General features: G+C 39.7%; 1 protein-coding gene across 1 annotated transcript in view; it reads left to right on the top strand.

Moving 5' to 3' along the window:
- The first annotated feature begins 1,256 nt into the window (after positions 1-1,256).
- LOC121880181 (cadherin-23-like) overlaps positions 1,257-17,478 on the top strand; it is a 142,174-nt gene continuing 125,952 nt past the window's right edge. The window contains exons 1-3 of the mRNA XM_042387309.1: positions 1,257-1,403; positions 3,614-3,741; positions 11,953-12,001. Coding sequence (XP_042243243.1) covers positions 1,257-1,403; positions 3,614-3,741; positions 11,953-12,001 — 324 coding nt within the window. The remainder of the gene's footprint in view (positions 1,404-3,613; positions 3,742-11,952; positions 12,002-17,478) is intronic.

Below are 17,478 nucleotides of genomic sequence, written 5' to 3'. Positions count from 1 at the left end.
AGTTTCACATTTTCCTAATCAGCAAGATGAAATAGATAACTTAGTCAGGGACTTAAGTCTCACTAAAGTATCAAGCGGCAAAGGTCTTACATCTAATCTCAAAGAGGAATTTATTGGATCTTAGTTGCAAGACTTTTAAACATACAGAAAAAGGTATCTGTTTTTGCAACTTTCTTCAAAAGTTTCTGGCCCCAATTTGTTGTGTTACTTCGATGTAGATTGCCTTTTGGTGAAATAAACATTGAGTACAAACCTTAGATTGCCATCTATTTATTGACACCCAACAAAAAAGTCACAAGGCTGCTTGGTTTCACAAAGGTACTAAACTCCATCAATTCCAGTAGGTCACCAGTTCACATGAATACCATGAAAATGTGAAGTAATTTGCTGGACATGATCAACTATATACATACAACAATTGGGATGTGTGAGAGTTTAAATAAGCATCCTGCTAGAGTACAAGATGAAAGAGTTTATATATCAGTAATAACATATGCAAAAACTAACATTTTAAAAGATCAGAATCACATTCGAAATATTCACGTTCCCGAAAGTTGGTGGATGAGGTGACAAACTGGGGAGCTTGGTCAAATAGTTGTCAAACAGAGGCAGGAAATATGAAGTTGTTCAAGAGTCACATTTCCCTACCGCTGATGGTCATGATTCTGATCTTTAACAAGCTACTTTTTGCATAATTAGTATTACTGATAGGTAATTTGTCATACTATGCCTTATTGTGAAAAAATAAAGAGAAGTCAACCCTCACTTTACGTTAATTCAACCCACAGGGTACCACAATGAAAGTGAGAAACGCCAGAAGTGAACAACATAACATATGATTAATTGAAATAGAGACCGGGCCGACTCCCCAACTCAATTTTTGATGACACACACAACTATGTTAGGAAAATATCTTTAACTTTATGATGGTATGTACACACAATTAATAATTAAGAGAAATATCAATAATATTAGGTTTTTTAACACTTACATTAGTAGAAAAGATGGCTGGGCACACGTGATGTATGCTATTCGAGGCAGAGGGTGATTATTGGCCCTCACTGTATCACTTTACCAATTGTATCACTATCCACCACAGAGGCTTGCAGGGCCTTTGTCAAACCCTCAAAGTCCATATAAGTCCATATCCTCACTACAATGATCACTATCACGGATCAATGGCTAGAGGCAAACCTTAGTAATGTTTTGATGATCAACATCTTTGTGTGCATCACCATATCAAGGCCACACGCAACATGGCGGATGGCGGAGAGGAGAGATGGCGTGAGGTTTGGGATCCAAATGGCGCTGCCCGCCAGCCGCTTTCCCGCCAAGGGCACACGGACCGCGAATGTGAGCATTCCTGTTTCGCAGGGTACTGCCAGAATGTGGAAACGCGGAATGTGGGACCGCCAGAAGCGAAAGGATCGTATATTAAATGGCCCTCCGAAGCATGAATTTGCTATCAGAGATTAACAGTTAATCTATGCAAGCATACTTCAAGTAAACTTCCACGCAAGCAATATCTGAAACAATGGGCGTATGGTGCCAAACTCTCTCATCTGTATCTCCTGTCCGGAACCCCAAAGTGTCCTAAAACGATCTTTAGTCATCCACCAGGTAGATAGGCAGCTTTTTTTTTTTTTTTTTTTACTTATCTGAATTATTATTATTATTTAATTTATATTAAATTTTTGCCCTCAGTCTCCAAATGTGGGTCAGTGACCTGACGCTCGGTGGGCTAATCCTCAAAAAAAAAAAAAAACAAGTCATGGGAAATTCATTTGTTTGCTATTCAGCAGGGCTGTTTCTCTTTCTGTCTATACAGAGTAATAAACATTTAACCCCTTCAATATATATATGAGCAGTAACAAGCAAGGTTTTCTATATTCTTCAGAGAATGATGATATAAAATTACGTACGCACTTACATACAAGAGTTCACTTTTTTTTTACCACAATGGTTAGCTACTTATACGTTCAATGGTCAGTAATAAATAACATTACAGGCCTGATATACTGTCTATAACCCCTTCCAGATATAGGGTCGCAATTCCCCATTTTTTTTGACCAAGAAATCGTTAATTTATGATATTCTCATTATAGGCTCCACCCAAGCTTTTTGAGGGTAAAGGAACAACAAAACCCCCAGTAAAAAACAACACTCTCTAATGGCCCCATAAACTTGTTTTTACTAATATTATTAATGTATTAATTTTACAGTGAACGCTGGTAATTTCCCCAATACGTATATTTCCTTATCTTCATACGATATTCGTCAATTCGAGGAATGTTATTGTAATACAATGGTTTAACTCGAAAACCAATTAAAAGCCGACATGTAATGATCTTTTGAACGAAAGAAAGCAAAAGTCATTGTTTTCGTCACAATTTTATCCCACTTTCTACTGTAATATTGTGACGCTATTTCAGCGTAATACATTTGAATGTATTATATCAAATCACAGTATGAATAGGAATAAGGTATCGAAGTATAACAGTATTTTAACTGTTCATTAAAAAACGAAAGTAAATATATCTTTGAACATTGAAGGTTAGGGTAAAGCTCCTTTGTTTTCGCATGTAGTATATCCTATATTTACATTGAAATAGACCACGCTTTCAGCAAAACTACTATTTATTTCTGAGAATATGGAAATGTATTTTTGCTGAAATGACGTACTTATTCAGTGGAAAGTGGATAAAATCGCGGACAAAACAATATGATTTCTTCGCTGCTGAAAAGATGTTATCAGAATCGCTGAATGGTTTTCAGTTAAAAACTGTTATTTATAAATAATAATTCATTCTAATTCACTTGCATAAAAAGTTTTAACTGAAAATCCATTCGAAACATAAAATTTTGAAGGATACGCAGAGAGCCCTGGTCGAGAGGCTTTGTTTTTGCATCGGCCCTTTCTTAAGCAAAGCTTAATTTTAGCCGCACGCTGAAATTAAGCTATCGTGCATATTCTATTTTTCTTTTAAGCTCTTTATTTTTCCAGAAATATGACAAGTTTTGTATATAATACAATGTTAGCTTGCATTTTTAATTCTACAAGTATTCATTTTTTAAAAATACACAGAAGACACCAAAAAAAAAATACTAGTAGCGTATTATTATGACTCTCCCGCCAAAAAGACCAAACAGCTGGTATTCTCTCCCTCAGCCCTACCACAAAAATAGCCCAACATCTTTTCTTGTTTATTCTTCCAATTTCTCACTTTAATCGGTATTTTTACTCATATTGCCTACACTGATAAACTACAGTAATTGAGGTTAGATACTGTTATAATTTGATTACTGGTCTGACAAATTCTTAGAACCACCTGACCCTACCAACAGTGTTGCAAGTCAGACAGCATTTTTTTTTTACATTTTGGTGTTCCATTTATTAATTTTTTTTTTCTGTGGAGTCGGTATTAATAGTATACTGTTTTTACCCAAGGTAGTATTGTAAAATGATTTGGGAAAAGAAATACTGTAACTTAAAATTTTAAAAAGGAAAGTTTTTGAACTTTATAACTGTGTGTGTGTAGATGACCTGACTCAACACTATATTATGTCATCAATGACAGCCCACGTGCATATTTCAAATTGTGTCTTGTTACAGTGTAGACGCAGCGGACCCATATTCTTCTGCAGCATGGATTCAAGAAGAAAGTTCACAGCTATGTTCAAGCTGAGAGTGATTGAATATGCAGAACAGACTAACAAATCCTGTGCAGCAGCAAGGAATTGGTTGGTTTCAAAAAAAGAGAGACTGGAAAAGCTCTGCACAACTTGCTTGGGTTTAAAAACAAATGGGCAACAGAGGAAAGTAAAACAAGTGGGCTACAGTTGAAGTTGAAGTGGAAGTATGTCATGAAAACCGACTGATTCACGGCCAGATTTGGCGAAGCCTACTGATAACGGCGGGAGAAATGAGCAATAATTTGAATAAATATTTTTCAACAGTTTACCAATCGAAAATTTAAGATGATACCCGAGGCACCGACTTATTCCAGAGATAGTGAAGAAAACAAATTAAGTGGAGATAGTAGTGACTAGTAACGATGTTAGTAAGCAACAGACAAATTAAAGCCTAATAAGTCACCTGGTCCTGATGAAGATATTTTGCCAGAGTTTTAAAGGAATGTAAGGAAGAGCTAGAAGGTTCTTAGCAAAGTTTAATAAGGTGTCCCAAAAAACAGGTGTAGTACCAGAATCCTGGAGGATAGGTTTAATGTAAGACCGAGCTAAGAAGGGGGATAGATCAATATCCTCTAAATAATGCCCAATCAGTCTAACATCAATAGTAGGTAAATATTGAAGCAAATCATTTCAAAACTCTATTTGAAATCACCTGGAGAAGCACCGACATCAATGATTCCCAGCATATTTCACAAGGACGTTCTTGCCTTAACTAATCTATTAACATTCTTTTCATCAGTTTCGAATCGTGGATGAGGGTTAATTATGATGTGGTATATCTCTTTAATTTGCGTAAAAGCCTTCTACAGAGTCCCCCATGAAAGACCACTTTAGGAAAGGTAGGAAGCTCATGGCATCAAAGGTGACATCCTAAAATGGATTAGGCGTGGGTTACAGGACAGGAACAGCGAGTGAGCATTAACGGCAATCTAAGTCCCAAGGAGCAACGTCATTGCGGAGTTCCCCAAGGCTCAGTACTTGGACCATTATTGTTTATTATATACATAAATCCATATAGATATCGGCATAGACAAAGCAACATAAGTAAATTTGCTGATGACACTAAAATAGGACTTGTTATCAAATCTGACGAGACTCGCAAACTACAGGAAGATCTAAACAAATTTTTCTGGAATGGTCGGAAAAATGGCAGATGAAATTCAAAGTCTATTAAATGTAAAGTACTCAGTATAGAGATGTAAACAGGAAACCAGATACCAGATGAACAAATTCACACACAGAGAAACCACTGCTGAGATTAGAGCAATGATAAGTAGGAATTCCAAGCCAAGTAAAACAATGTGTTTTTGCTCAGAATAAGGCTAATAAAGTACTTCAGTTCAGAGTGTTAGTTACAAGACTAGCGAGGTCATCCTAAAACTGTATCTTATACTAGATACCACACCTGATTATCAGTTCAGTTCTGGTCACAGACATAAGAATGGATATAGAATCCCCGGAAAGAATTCAGAGGAGAATGACAAGAATATCCCGGACATAGGAACCCTGAGTATAGAGACAGGTTAAAGCATCTTAATTTGCACCCCTTGAGAGACGAAATGACAATCCAATAGAGGTGTATAATAAAGCGAAAATAAACAACAAAGGGACATTACAAAGGTACTCAAATTATCCAACCAGGAGCTAACTTAACAATGGTTTTAAATTAGACAAATTTAGATTTAGGCGTGAAATAGTAAACACTGGTTTAAAACATAGGATGAATGGAACAAGTTACCAAACATCATCATTAACTCGAATACTTAAATTGCTTCTAAACATAGGTTGATGCTCACATGAGCAATAGGGTTAAAAGCAAACGGACCGCCCAGTATGGGCCAATAGGCCCGCTGCAGTTTCTCCATTCTATGTTCTTAAAATCATGTTCCCCGAGGATCAACAAATCTGCCCTAAAACTAAGCAAGGAAATTAGGCATCACAGATTTTAAAGCTTAGCCATGGTTGGTGCAAAAAAGATTTATGAAAAGAAATGATTTTGTACTGAGACGTAAAAACGAAAATATCACAGCGCCTTCCACAAGAACTTGATGACAAGGTTATTGAATTTCATAGGTCCATAATCAAACACCGAAGAAGAATTCATATAGACTTCCTGTATATTAAAACATGATGAAACGCCCAATTTTCAGATATGCCAATCAAACAGTGAATAAAGCTGGTGAAAAAATTTTAGTTAAAACACTACTGACATGAAAAATAAGATTCACAGTTGTGCTATCACAAAGTAGCTGACAAAACAAAGCTACTTATGGTAATATCAAAAAGGAAAACACCCAAACAAACAAAGGTAAATCATCCATGTGCACGAAAGGATGGATGGATGAAGGCGCATACAAATATGGCTTAAAAAGTCTGCAACTTAGACCAGGGGACTGCGCAAAGAAAAGTCTTCTTGTGTGATATGTTTCTATCACATCTTGTTGACAGTGTTACTGTTGGATTAGTAAAGGAAAACAATGATACAGCCAGATTCCTTTGGATTAACAAGTCTTATCCAACCACTCGATGTTTCATAAACAAAACCATTTAAAGAAAGAGTGAAGTGAACAACTGGATGATAGAAGGCGATAAGACATACACAAAGGGAGGCAACATCCAAGCTCCATCACCAGCAACATTATGTGAATGATTAGAGGCCTGGGATGCAATCAGACCAGAAATTGTGAAAATCTTTTAAGAAATGTGGATTTCAAATGCCTTTACGGAAGAAGACTACTTGTTGTGGATTACATGAGGCTAATGAGAGCAAGGAGGATAGAAGATATTGAGATCCAAATATGGATTATGTGTTGATCCATAATGACAAGCAGTTCAAGGAGAGGACTGGAGGCTGTTTGCGCTGCAGATGATGACACAAGGAAAATGATTTTTGATGGATTTAATGAAAATATACAGAAAATATGGTATCAGAGATATTCAAGTCAATTAGATAGAATATTATTGTAATACAAAAGTTTTTTGAAAATCAATCTCTAAAAGCCTTAACACGCAAAATCTTGAAACAACCAAAAGAAAGCAAAGTCATTGTTTTCGCCATCGATTATATCCCACTTCCCGTAATACACGCTATTTCAGCAAAAAAATATTACATTTCCATATTTATTTCTGAGAAATATATTCATTCAGGCACAGTTAAGGTAAAAATATACTTGCTGATGTAATATTTTAATGAAAATATTTAAAAAAAGTATCGATTTTTCTTTTTGTTTCCAAATATAATTAACAAAGATTGATGTTTCAAATTTAATTAACAAAATTTATGTATCTATAAATAAACTTTTAAAAATGAATACTTTATGTTTTACATCGCCCTGTGCATACCATATACCATGTATTTGCATACTTTGGCTCTATGATGACGAAAGAGATCTTCCCTGGCAACTGTAACCTATTAATTCACAAAGTGGTGGTGCTGTTTCCATTGTTTACTGGTAGTTACTGGTAAATATTTTTCAACCTAACAAAACTATTACCCGTGATAGAGGTCAATTTCAACTTTTTGCAAAAAAAATTTGGTCTTAAAACCTCGCATATACACTGGTATATATACGTACTTCAAAACAACCATATTAATTTTTTACATTAATTTTACTACAGCTAAAATCAGGTCTTATTTTCTTCAGTTTTATATGTAGAACCAATCAGTCATGGTTTTGTAAGCTAACATAAACAATGCCGCAGCCGCCCTCTCTCTAATATTCCACTTATTATTAATAAATTGTATTGTTAATGCAATAATAATAATAACATTATTAATTCAATGAAAACAAATTCAGAAACATTAATTAATATATATATATGAATATATGAACCGTAAATAAGTGTTGCTTTCATATTCTTATGTAAAGTAATGACGCAGCCACATAAAGCGCACTTACATACGCCGATTTCTTTTTTCTTTACCATTATCATTAGCTACTTCTATTGTTCCATTTATTAACATTAAATAACATTACTTAAAACAAACCATATTAATTTTTCTTACTACAGCTACAACCAAGGTCTTATTTTCTTCAGTTTTATATGTAGAACCAGTCAGTCACTGGTTTTGTAATCAACAAAACAATGCTGTGTCATTTCTCGAGTGTTTTAATATTCTACTTATTATTAATGAATTATTGCTCATTTTGCACACATAAACATTAATTCAATAAAAAGTCATTCAGTAATAAACAATAATGAATCTTTTGTACATAAGAGATGACGCTGTTTACACGATTATGCACGCTGCCTGCACGCTACGGGCCGCCAAAATTCAAGTTTCCTCCGCGCATCTTTTTATTTATTTTAATTTTGTGTTCCAATAAAATACGTTAAGAATTATAAACTCGCTAAATTTGAGAAGCTACTACACGACATTTAACCCTTCAAAGAGACCATGATGCAGAGAAGTGGTGCTATGCTTCCAAGCATAAGCAAGTCACTATCTATCCAGGAAAAGGTGAATTTCCATGGTCCGGCAATTTGCATGGTCCGCACTGGTGAGAGTCCCTAGGTTGCCGGACTAGAGAGGTACAACCTGTAACAACCAAATTGACCATAGCTGCGTCAGTGAGGGTAGGAGGTCTTACATCAAACAGCGAAATAATAAGACGATTGAAAACTAACACCCACGCCTGGAAAGAATATCAATGTTTACAGTATGTGAGATGTAACACACATGATGACTTAACACAGGTGATGACTTAAGGAGGTGACTAATCTAACCAGAATCAAGGTCACTTTCTTCATAATATAATTTATCTCGAATGATCATCGGTGATTCATAATAATTTTTTTGTGATTTTGGCCTTTCCCACGCTAATATTTTTAACTAATTATTCTAACCTTTATTCTATTCCTCTTATAGTATATTAGATACTGTAAGTATGACAACCTCGACCATGATTATAACAACCACAACCATGATTATAACAACCAGGACCATGATTATAAAAAACCAGACCATGATTATAACAACCACGTCCATGATTATAAACAACCATGACCCAGTGCCGGATTTAGACTCAGAGGCCCATGGGCAGCCTTGTGAGTCCCCCTCATAATAACTACCCAAGAGGGGGGGGGACGAGTGAAGCGAGCTAAACATCTGATTTCCGGGGGTGCTGTAAGCTCCCCGGAAAAATTTTGAAATTTGAACACTTTTGTTGAATTTTTAGCCATATGCAGTTATATTGAGGAAATTAGAACATCAATAAATTTTTAATTAACTGTATATTTATTGATAGTGTACAAATTCCCAACACATACACACACAAAGTGAGACATGACTGGAGTCATTTATGGTCAGTCGACCAGCCCTGATATAGCTACTACACATGTGAAGGCCCCCCAGATTGTGGAGGCCCTGGGCAGCTGCCCACTTTGCCCACTCCTGAATCTGGCCCTGCCACGACCATGATTATAACAACCTCGACCATGATTATAACAACCACGACTATGATTATAAACAATCACGACTGATTATAACAACCACGTCCATGATTATTAACAACCGAACCATGATTATAACAACCACGACCATGATTATAACAACCAGACCATGATTATAAATAACCTGAACCATGATTATAACAACCTGACCATGATTATAACAACCGGACCATGATTATAACAAACCGGACCATGATTATAACAACCACGCCATGATTATAACAACCACAAATATGGATTATAACAACCACAACCATGATATTATAACAACCACAACCATGATTATAACAACCACGACCATGATTATAACAACAACTAACGACCATGATTATAAACAACCACGACTATGATTATAACAACCACGCCCATGATTATAACCGCCGACCATGATTATTACAACCAGGACCATGATTATAAACAAACCAGACCATGATTATACAACCAGGACCATGATTATAACAACCTGGACCATGATTATAAAAAACCAATGCACTATGATTATAACAACTACGCACTATGATTATAAACAACCACAAATATGATTATAACAACCACGCCCATGATTATAATAACCACGCACCATGATTATAACAACCACGACTATGATTATTAACAACACGCACCAAGATTATAAATAAACCACCATGATTATAACAACCAACCATGATTATAACAACCATGACCATGATTATAACAAACCACGACCATGATTATAACAACCAGGACCATGACTATAACAACCATGAATGATAACAACCACGACCATGATTATAACAACCACGACCATGATTATAAATAACTACACGCACATGATTATAACAACCAGGACCATGATTATAAATAAACTAATACTATGATTATAAATAAACCACGACCATGATTATAAACAACCAACGCACCATGATTATAAATAACTACGACCATGATTATAAACAACCACGCACTATGATTATAACAACCACTGACCATGATTATAACAACCACGACTATGATTATCGAACTAACGCACCATGATTATAACAACCACGACCATGATTATAACAACCAGGACCATGATTATAACAACCACGACCATGATTATAACAAACCACGACTATGATTATATAAAAAACCAGGACCATGATTATCGCAACTAATGCACCATGATTATAACAACACGCACCATGATTATAACAACATGATTATAACCACGACCATGATTATAACAACCACGCACTATGATTATAACAACCAACGCACCATGATTATCGCAACCACCACCATGATTATAACAACAATGCACTACATTATAACAACCACGACCATGATTATAACAACCACGACCATGATTATTATAAACAACCACGACCATGATTATAACAACCACGACTATGATTATAACAACCACGCCCATGATTATAACAACCACGTCCATGATTATAACAAACCACCACTATGATTATAAACAACCACGACTATGATTATCGCAACACGACCATGATTATAACAACCACGACCATGATTATAACAACCACCAACCATGATTATAACAACCACGACTATGATTATAACAACCACGTCCATGATTATAACAAACCACGTCCATGATTATAACAACTACGCACTGAGGATTATAACAACCACGCACCATGATTATAACAACCACGAATTCAGATTATAACAATCCATGAATATCAACCATGATTATAAATAAATCAACCCACCATGATTATAACAACCAGTACCATAATTATAAACACGACCATGATTATAACAACCACGACCATGATTATAACAACCCACGCACTATGATCAAGAACTACCATGATTATAAACAACCAACCACCATGATTATAAAACCACGCACCATGATTATAACAACCACAACCATGATTATAACACAACATAATGATTATAACAACCACTAATTACGATTATAACAACCACGTCCATGATTATAAACAAACCATCCACATTATAAACAACCACGACATGATTATAACAAACCACGACTATGATTATCGCAACAACGCACCATGATTATAACAACCACTAATCATGAATATAACAACCAACGCACCATGATTATAACAACCACGACCATGATTATAACATCCACGACTATGATTATAACAACCAACTATGATTATAACAACCACGACCATGACGCAATTAAACAAACGCACTATAGATTATAAAAAACTACTCGACCATGAATAAATAACCACGACCATGATTATAACAACCACGACCATGATTATAACAAACCACCACATTTACAATATCCACAATTATGATTATAAAAACTACTACCATGATTATAACAACCACGCACTATGATTATAAACAAACCCATGACCATGATTATAAAAACCATGACCATGATTATAACAAACCAACGACCATGATTATAACAAACCATGACCATGATTATAACAACCATGACCATGATTATAAAAACCATGACCATGATTATAACAACCACGACCATGATTATAACAACCCGTAAACTGTACCACCGGACTCACACCGCCTGGCACACGATCACTGTCTATCTATCTATAGCATGTACAGAGCCCCATAGATGGTCATGATAGCACAATCATGGGATTATTGTGCAATCATTGGTTTTGCTTACACACACCTAACGAGATCACCTGTGGGGCACGCCCAGTTAAGATGAGTACAGTGGCCGATATTTTTATTTATTTATTTTTTGTATGGGCATTAGCTCACAGGCACAAGCCATTTTTAATGGCTCTGTAGCATAGTGTGTGTGGCCAGTTGTCTAATTTCTCTTTGTTGTGTCAACTTTCTCTTTGTTAGGCTCACATGCATACGTAGCCTACATGGAGATCTTACACTCAGGATGAAGGTGAGAAAATAAACTCACAATGGCATTTTCTTTTATATATATATATATATATATATATATATATATATATATATATATATATATATATATATATATATATATATATATATATATATATATATATATATATATATATATATATATATATATATATATATATATATATATATATATATACATATATATCTTGATAAAATCAAGAAAAAGGAACAACATGTGATTTTATCAAGATTATCTTATCCACGTTTTCATTGGATCTACATGAAATATATATATATATATATATATATATATATATATATATATATATATATATATATATATATATATATATATATATATATATATATATATATATATATATATATATTGTAGTTTCGTGATATTATGTTGTCTAGCACTCAGGATGGATGGATGGAAACTCTAAGGTGGTGGTTTTCTTATATAATATAAGTTATATGGTAGCCAGTCTGGTGCTGAGATGCCTTGTGGTGAGGGAGCTGCTCAGTAGACACGTTAGGTGAGTAGCGTGTTGGAAGGAGGTAGATGTGCAGGAGCTTCAGTAGAGGAGATGTTGCCTGTTGCTGGCCTCCAGGTTGAATGAGAGCTGGACAGCGAGGAGCTTGCTTGAAGGAGGTGTTGCGTGTTCAGGAACCGAGGCCAGAATGAATCTTAATGGAGAGCAGATTATATACACAGCAGCCGAAGTAAACCCGCCAGGCCGCCACTCTGTTGCTAGGGAAGACGCGAAAAGGTGGCTGGTTTCTAGGATACTGTGGAGCCCAGCGCCCTGGGCCGCCTGCTTTGTTGCTGGGATACTGTCGCATTGGAATGCGGATGCGAGTTGTGGTAGGGAGACGTCCACTACAATACCCCCTTCCTCCAGGCGGTGTAGGAGACTTGTTGTCTGTAGAGTTGCTTAGCATGTGATGCAGAACGGCAGTGCATGCCTCTGTGAGACAACGGCGATGGCGTGGATGAGCCTGTCGCTGGATGCAACTGTCCAGATACACACTATCTGTGGGAGAAGAGAGGGGAAAAGGGTGTGTGGAGGCATGAATGTTGTGCTCTCACGGGCAGGTACAGAGTCGTCAGATGCGCCTGCTGGGTGTGTGGGCCCGACAGAGCAGGGGCTGCATCAGAAGCGGATGAGGGTTCGTGACAGCAGCTGGGTCCACGACAGCAGCAGGGTGCAGGACATTAGCAGGGGAGTATCTGAGGGAGAAAGAGGTGTGAGGCGATGAATGCCATCCTCACGGCAGGCAACAGAGTCGTCAGATGCGCCTGCTGGGGTGTGTGTGTGCCTGGGTCAGGAGCAGGGCTGCGCCAGCAGAAGCGATGAGGGCTGTGACAGCAGCTGGGTCCACGACAGCAGCAAGGTGCAGGACATTAGCAGGGAGTACCTGAGGGAGAAAAGAGGGTGAGTGTGGGTCCGCACTCAGGAACAGAGGCCGCAGGGGTTACTGCTGGGCCGGGTCGGTCTGAGGCAGGACGGGTGCTGGGGTCGGTAGGATGTGGTGCTTGGGGCAGGAAGAGGAGCTGGTGTCTGCTTAGAGTAGCAGAGCTGCTTCTGTGTGGATAAACCAGTCTTCTATGCTGCTTGAAGACTGGGAGCGTGGTCAGCCCTCCATCCTGTGTGAGTGCTAATCGGAGTCACCATTTGTAGGGTTTCATGATATTATGTTGTCTAGCACTCAGGATGGATGGAACTCTAAGGTGGTGGTTTTCTTATATAATATAAGTTATATGGTAGCCAGTCTGGTGCTGGAGATGCCGCTCGGTGAGAGTAGCGTGCTGAAGGAGGTAGATGTGCAGGAGCTTCAAAGAGGAGATGTTGCCTGTTGCTGGCCTCCAGGTTGAATGAGAGCTGGACAGCGAGGAGCTTGCTTGGAGGAGGTGGCGGTTCAGGAACCGAGGCCAGAATGAATCTTAATGGAGAGACAGAGCTTATACACAGCAGCCGGAAGTAAACCCGCCGTTTCTCAATTCCGCTGCTAGGAAGACGAGGTGGCTGGTTGCTAGGATACTGTGGCATCTGGTGACGGGCGCCTGTTTGGTTGCTAGGATACTGTCGCATTGGAATGCGGATACGAGTTGTAGGGAGACGCCACTACAATATATATATATATATATATGCAAGTAAATCACTGTAGGTGCGTGATCTAGGTATATGTTGAATCAGGAAAAAGAGCTTAGTTGCCGTGTAATTCATGATCAGGTGAGTACAGACTGTACTCACCCTGAAGATGTGAATTACAACGCTTGTGAACTCGTGTTTCTTCTTTCCTTGTATATCAGCATATATATATATATATATATATATATATATATATATATATATATATATATATATATATATATATATATATATATATATATATATATATATATATGTAAATATATATTATATGTACAAAGCAGTCAGGTGCTGGGAAGTTGCTGTGTAGTAGAGGAGTTGCTCTGGAGGAGCCCCGTGCCCAGCTTCTCTGGCATGGGAAAGCATGGACCGGTTATCCTGTCGGCCCCTGGTGCTGTGTCCTTGCTTCGTTTTATCGACTTCTGGGGTTCTTGCCGGTTGAGGGGTCTGTCGGTGTCATCTTCACCATTGCAGGCCTCTTCGATCATCTGGGGTCTGGTCTGTCGCAGACGCCGTTGTGTCTCCTCCTCTTGTCTTGGGAGGTTTTTCGTTGCTGCTCGGTCGGAGAAGAGTTTTACAAGTCTTTCAGCTTCCTCTTCTGGGTTTGGATGGGATGATGGTGATGGTGGTGTTGCCTTCCCAGATGCCCTTCGGATATGGGCCCACATTTTGCCGAGGGAGGTGTGCTCGTTCTTTTCGGAGCACCACTTGAGCCAGCTTGCGCTTTTGATTTCTTCCTTCTCTTCCCTGGTATCCTTGACTATGTCTTGCAGGAGATGTCTGTTTGTGTCCGTGGGATTCCTTATGTAGTTTCTTCGGGCCATGTTGACTCCGTGGTTGAGTTCTTTCACCCTGGAGCAGTAATACCAGTAATCCTTGTACTGTCTTGATGTAGGCTTTGTTTTTGGAGTAGCCTTTTCTGCTGCTTGGTGAAACGCCTCGACCAACTGTTGGTGGAGGGTTGTCTCGTCCACGGGTGCTACACCAGCCGGCTGTGATTTGGCGCGCCACTTAGCCAGATGTTTCCGATAGAGTTCCCAGTCCGTCTTTTGGGTATTGTATCTCCATCTCGGCGGGGATGGGGTGGGGAGTTTGTTCACCATGGTCAGCGTGGGGTGTAACTGCCAGGTGACCAAAGGCTGTAGTGTATTGGAGACGAAGGTTAGATCTAGCCTTCATCCCCTAATGTGGGTGGGCTCTCTGGTGTTTAGAAGGGCGATCTCGGGTGTGTCTTGAAAGGTGGTGTATAGGTGTAAGCCATCTTCATTTGTGGGGCTAATCGAGCTTAGGAAGGGATGGAGTGCATTGAGTGTGGCGTGGTCAGCGGCCGAAGCGAATAATTGAGTCACCTCCAGTGAGCCCCTTGGTTTTTGTATATGTTGTGGACGGTTATTTCCCGTTCTTGGAGGATTACTTTGACTGCCTGTGTCTCTATGTTTTCCCCACATGGCAATTGCTGCATGACCTCGGTGGAGGGTATGATCGACTTGACCAAGATCATACATCTTCTTGTCGACTCCTGCGTGAAATGCCTCCTGTATGTCTTGTAACCACTGAATTTGAAACAGTGGTGTTCTTGTAGAAGTGTTTCTTGTAGCAGTATAATGTCAAGCTTGTCCTTGGCTGCTGCTTCTTGCAGGAGGTGTTTCTTGTTTTTGATGCCCTGAGCATTCCATGAAAGGATGTTCAGGGTGCTGGTGTTTTCCACCACTGTTTCATTGCGGACTGCTGGTGATCCTTGATGGATATGTTCAGGTCTGATTCCTACTGGATCAGGTTCATATCCTCTTGTTCTGTGGTGGTTTTTGCCTTCTGGGCCGTGGTTTGGTTCAGGGGAGCTGAAACGTCCAGTTTCTTTCTGGGAGCTGATGGTATCTTTGGTTCCCTGGTGGCCTTTTTCGGTGTAGAGTGTACCTCGGCTGTCACTCGTATGGAGGCCGTCATGGTGTTCTCCACTGAGGTGGCTGGAGCTGTGGCGACTTTCCCGCGGACGCTCCCCATGAGTATTTGGAGCTGTGTCGGCTGGATCTTGTGGCCCAGTAGTCCGGCTTGGCCCTCGGCGAAGGTTGTCAGTACCTTGGCTAGGTCTGATACGTGTATCATTCCTTCTGGTGCCTTGGTGTGTGCTTGTTTTGTCTTTTTCGTAGTTGTTGTCATTGTCTGCTGCTTGGGGAGCTGATGTATGGCCTTAGGGAGGCCAGGAAACTGGGCCACACTTTGGGAGTTGCCTGGTTGAGCGGGTTGGCTTTGTTGTCTTTGCCATTGGATTCCCCACACGAAGGTGCTTGGTGGGGCTGGTGTGCAAGCGGTGGAGGCCGGTCTTGCTGCTGGAGGTGGTGCTGGTCGGTTTGCCTGGACCCTCTTTGTCCTCTCGAAGCATCCAGGGTTCCAGGCGTGGTGTTGCCCCCACAGTTGGCACACTTGGGGGCAATTTTTTTCCCCATTCTTCAACCTGCTAAGGCAGGAGTGTATGCCGTACTTCTGCGCGCAGACGGCACAGATTTCCTTGTACGTGCACCTCGTCTGATGGTGCCAGTATTTCTGGCATCTGAAGCACCGTAGGGGCTCCGGAACGAAGGGCCTCACTTTGTAGATCCCCCAGGTTTTGAGGTCCATTGTGCTGGGGGGTGGACCGTAGTGCATTATGAGCACTTGTTTTGCGTTGGCCGTCTTGTCGGTCACGGGAGAGCATCTTTCGGCTTTTAGGATCTCCGGATAGTTCTCCAGGGGTTCGAGGGGTATCTCCTTTGGGTATCGGGGGACTACCCACTTCATCTGCTTCTGGGCGGGGTCCAGCTTGGTTGATGCAATGGTGGTGGTATTTTTCAGGGATGTGTCAAGGGTGGTGGTGGAGTCCTTGTCTTTGGGGTGAATAATAATCTCCCCCTTTAGGTTGGGCCGCACTGAGAACTTGACCAGTGGGTTTTGTTTCTCCATCTCTGTGATGGCGGCATATATCGTTTTCGTGTCCTTTTTCGAGATCCGGAATTTTGGCAGTGCCGTTGGGTACGAGCTGGTGGTGGTGATGGGTGCCTTTTGGGCTGTTTGGCGGATTTCGTTTCCCGAAAAAGCACGTTGGCGTCCTCGGTGGCGGTGGCAGTAGTGGTGGAGTTATTGGGGGCGGCGGAGGTGGTATGGATGACGTTGTTCTTGCTTTTCAGGGCTTCGTGGAAGGCCCGCAGCTGGTCCGCTTTCTCTGTGCGGAGCCTGTCGTGGTTCGGGTCGTTGGGTTAGCGGTTCAGGCGGGGGTCACGGTTAGGAGAGCGTATGCACTCCATAACTGGTGGTTAAGTGATGTTTTCTTCTTTAGAGGTTTTTCTGTTGTTCAGAGCCTACCTAT

This window comes from Homarus americanus, unplaced genomic scaffold, assembly GCF_018991925.1.
Source record: "Homarus americanus isolate GMGI-L3 unplaced genomic scaffold, GMGI_Hamer_2.0 scaffold30108, whole genome shotgun sequence".
Classification (NCBI taxonomy): domain Eukaryota; kingdom Metazoa; phylum Arthropoda; class Malacostraca; order Decapoda; family Nephropidae; genus Homarus; species Homarus americanus.
Note: the sequence above shows the minus strand (reverse complement) of the source record. Positions and strands in the feature narration are given on the sequence as shown.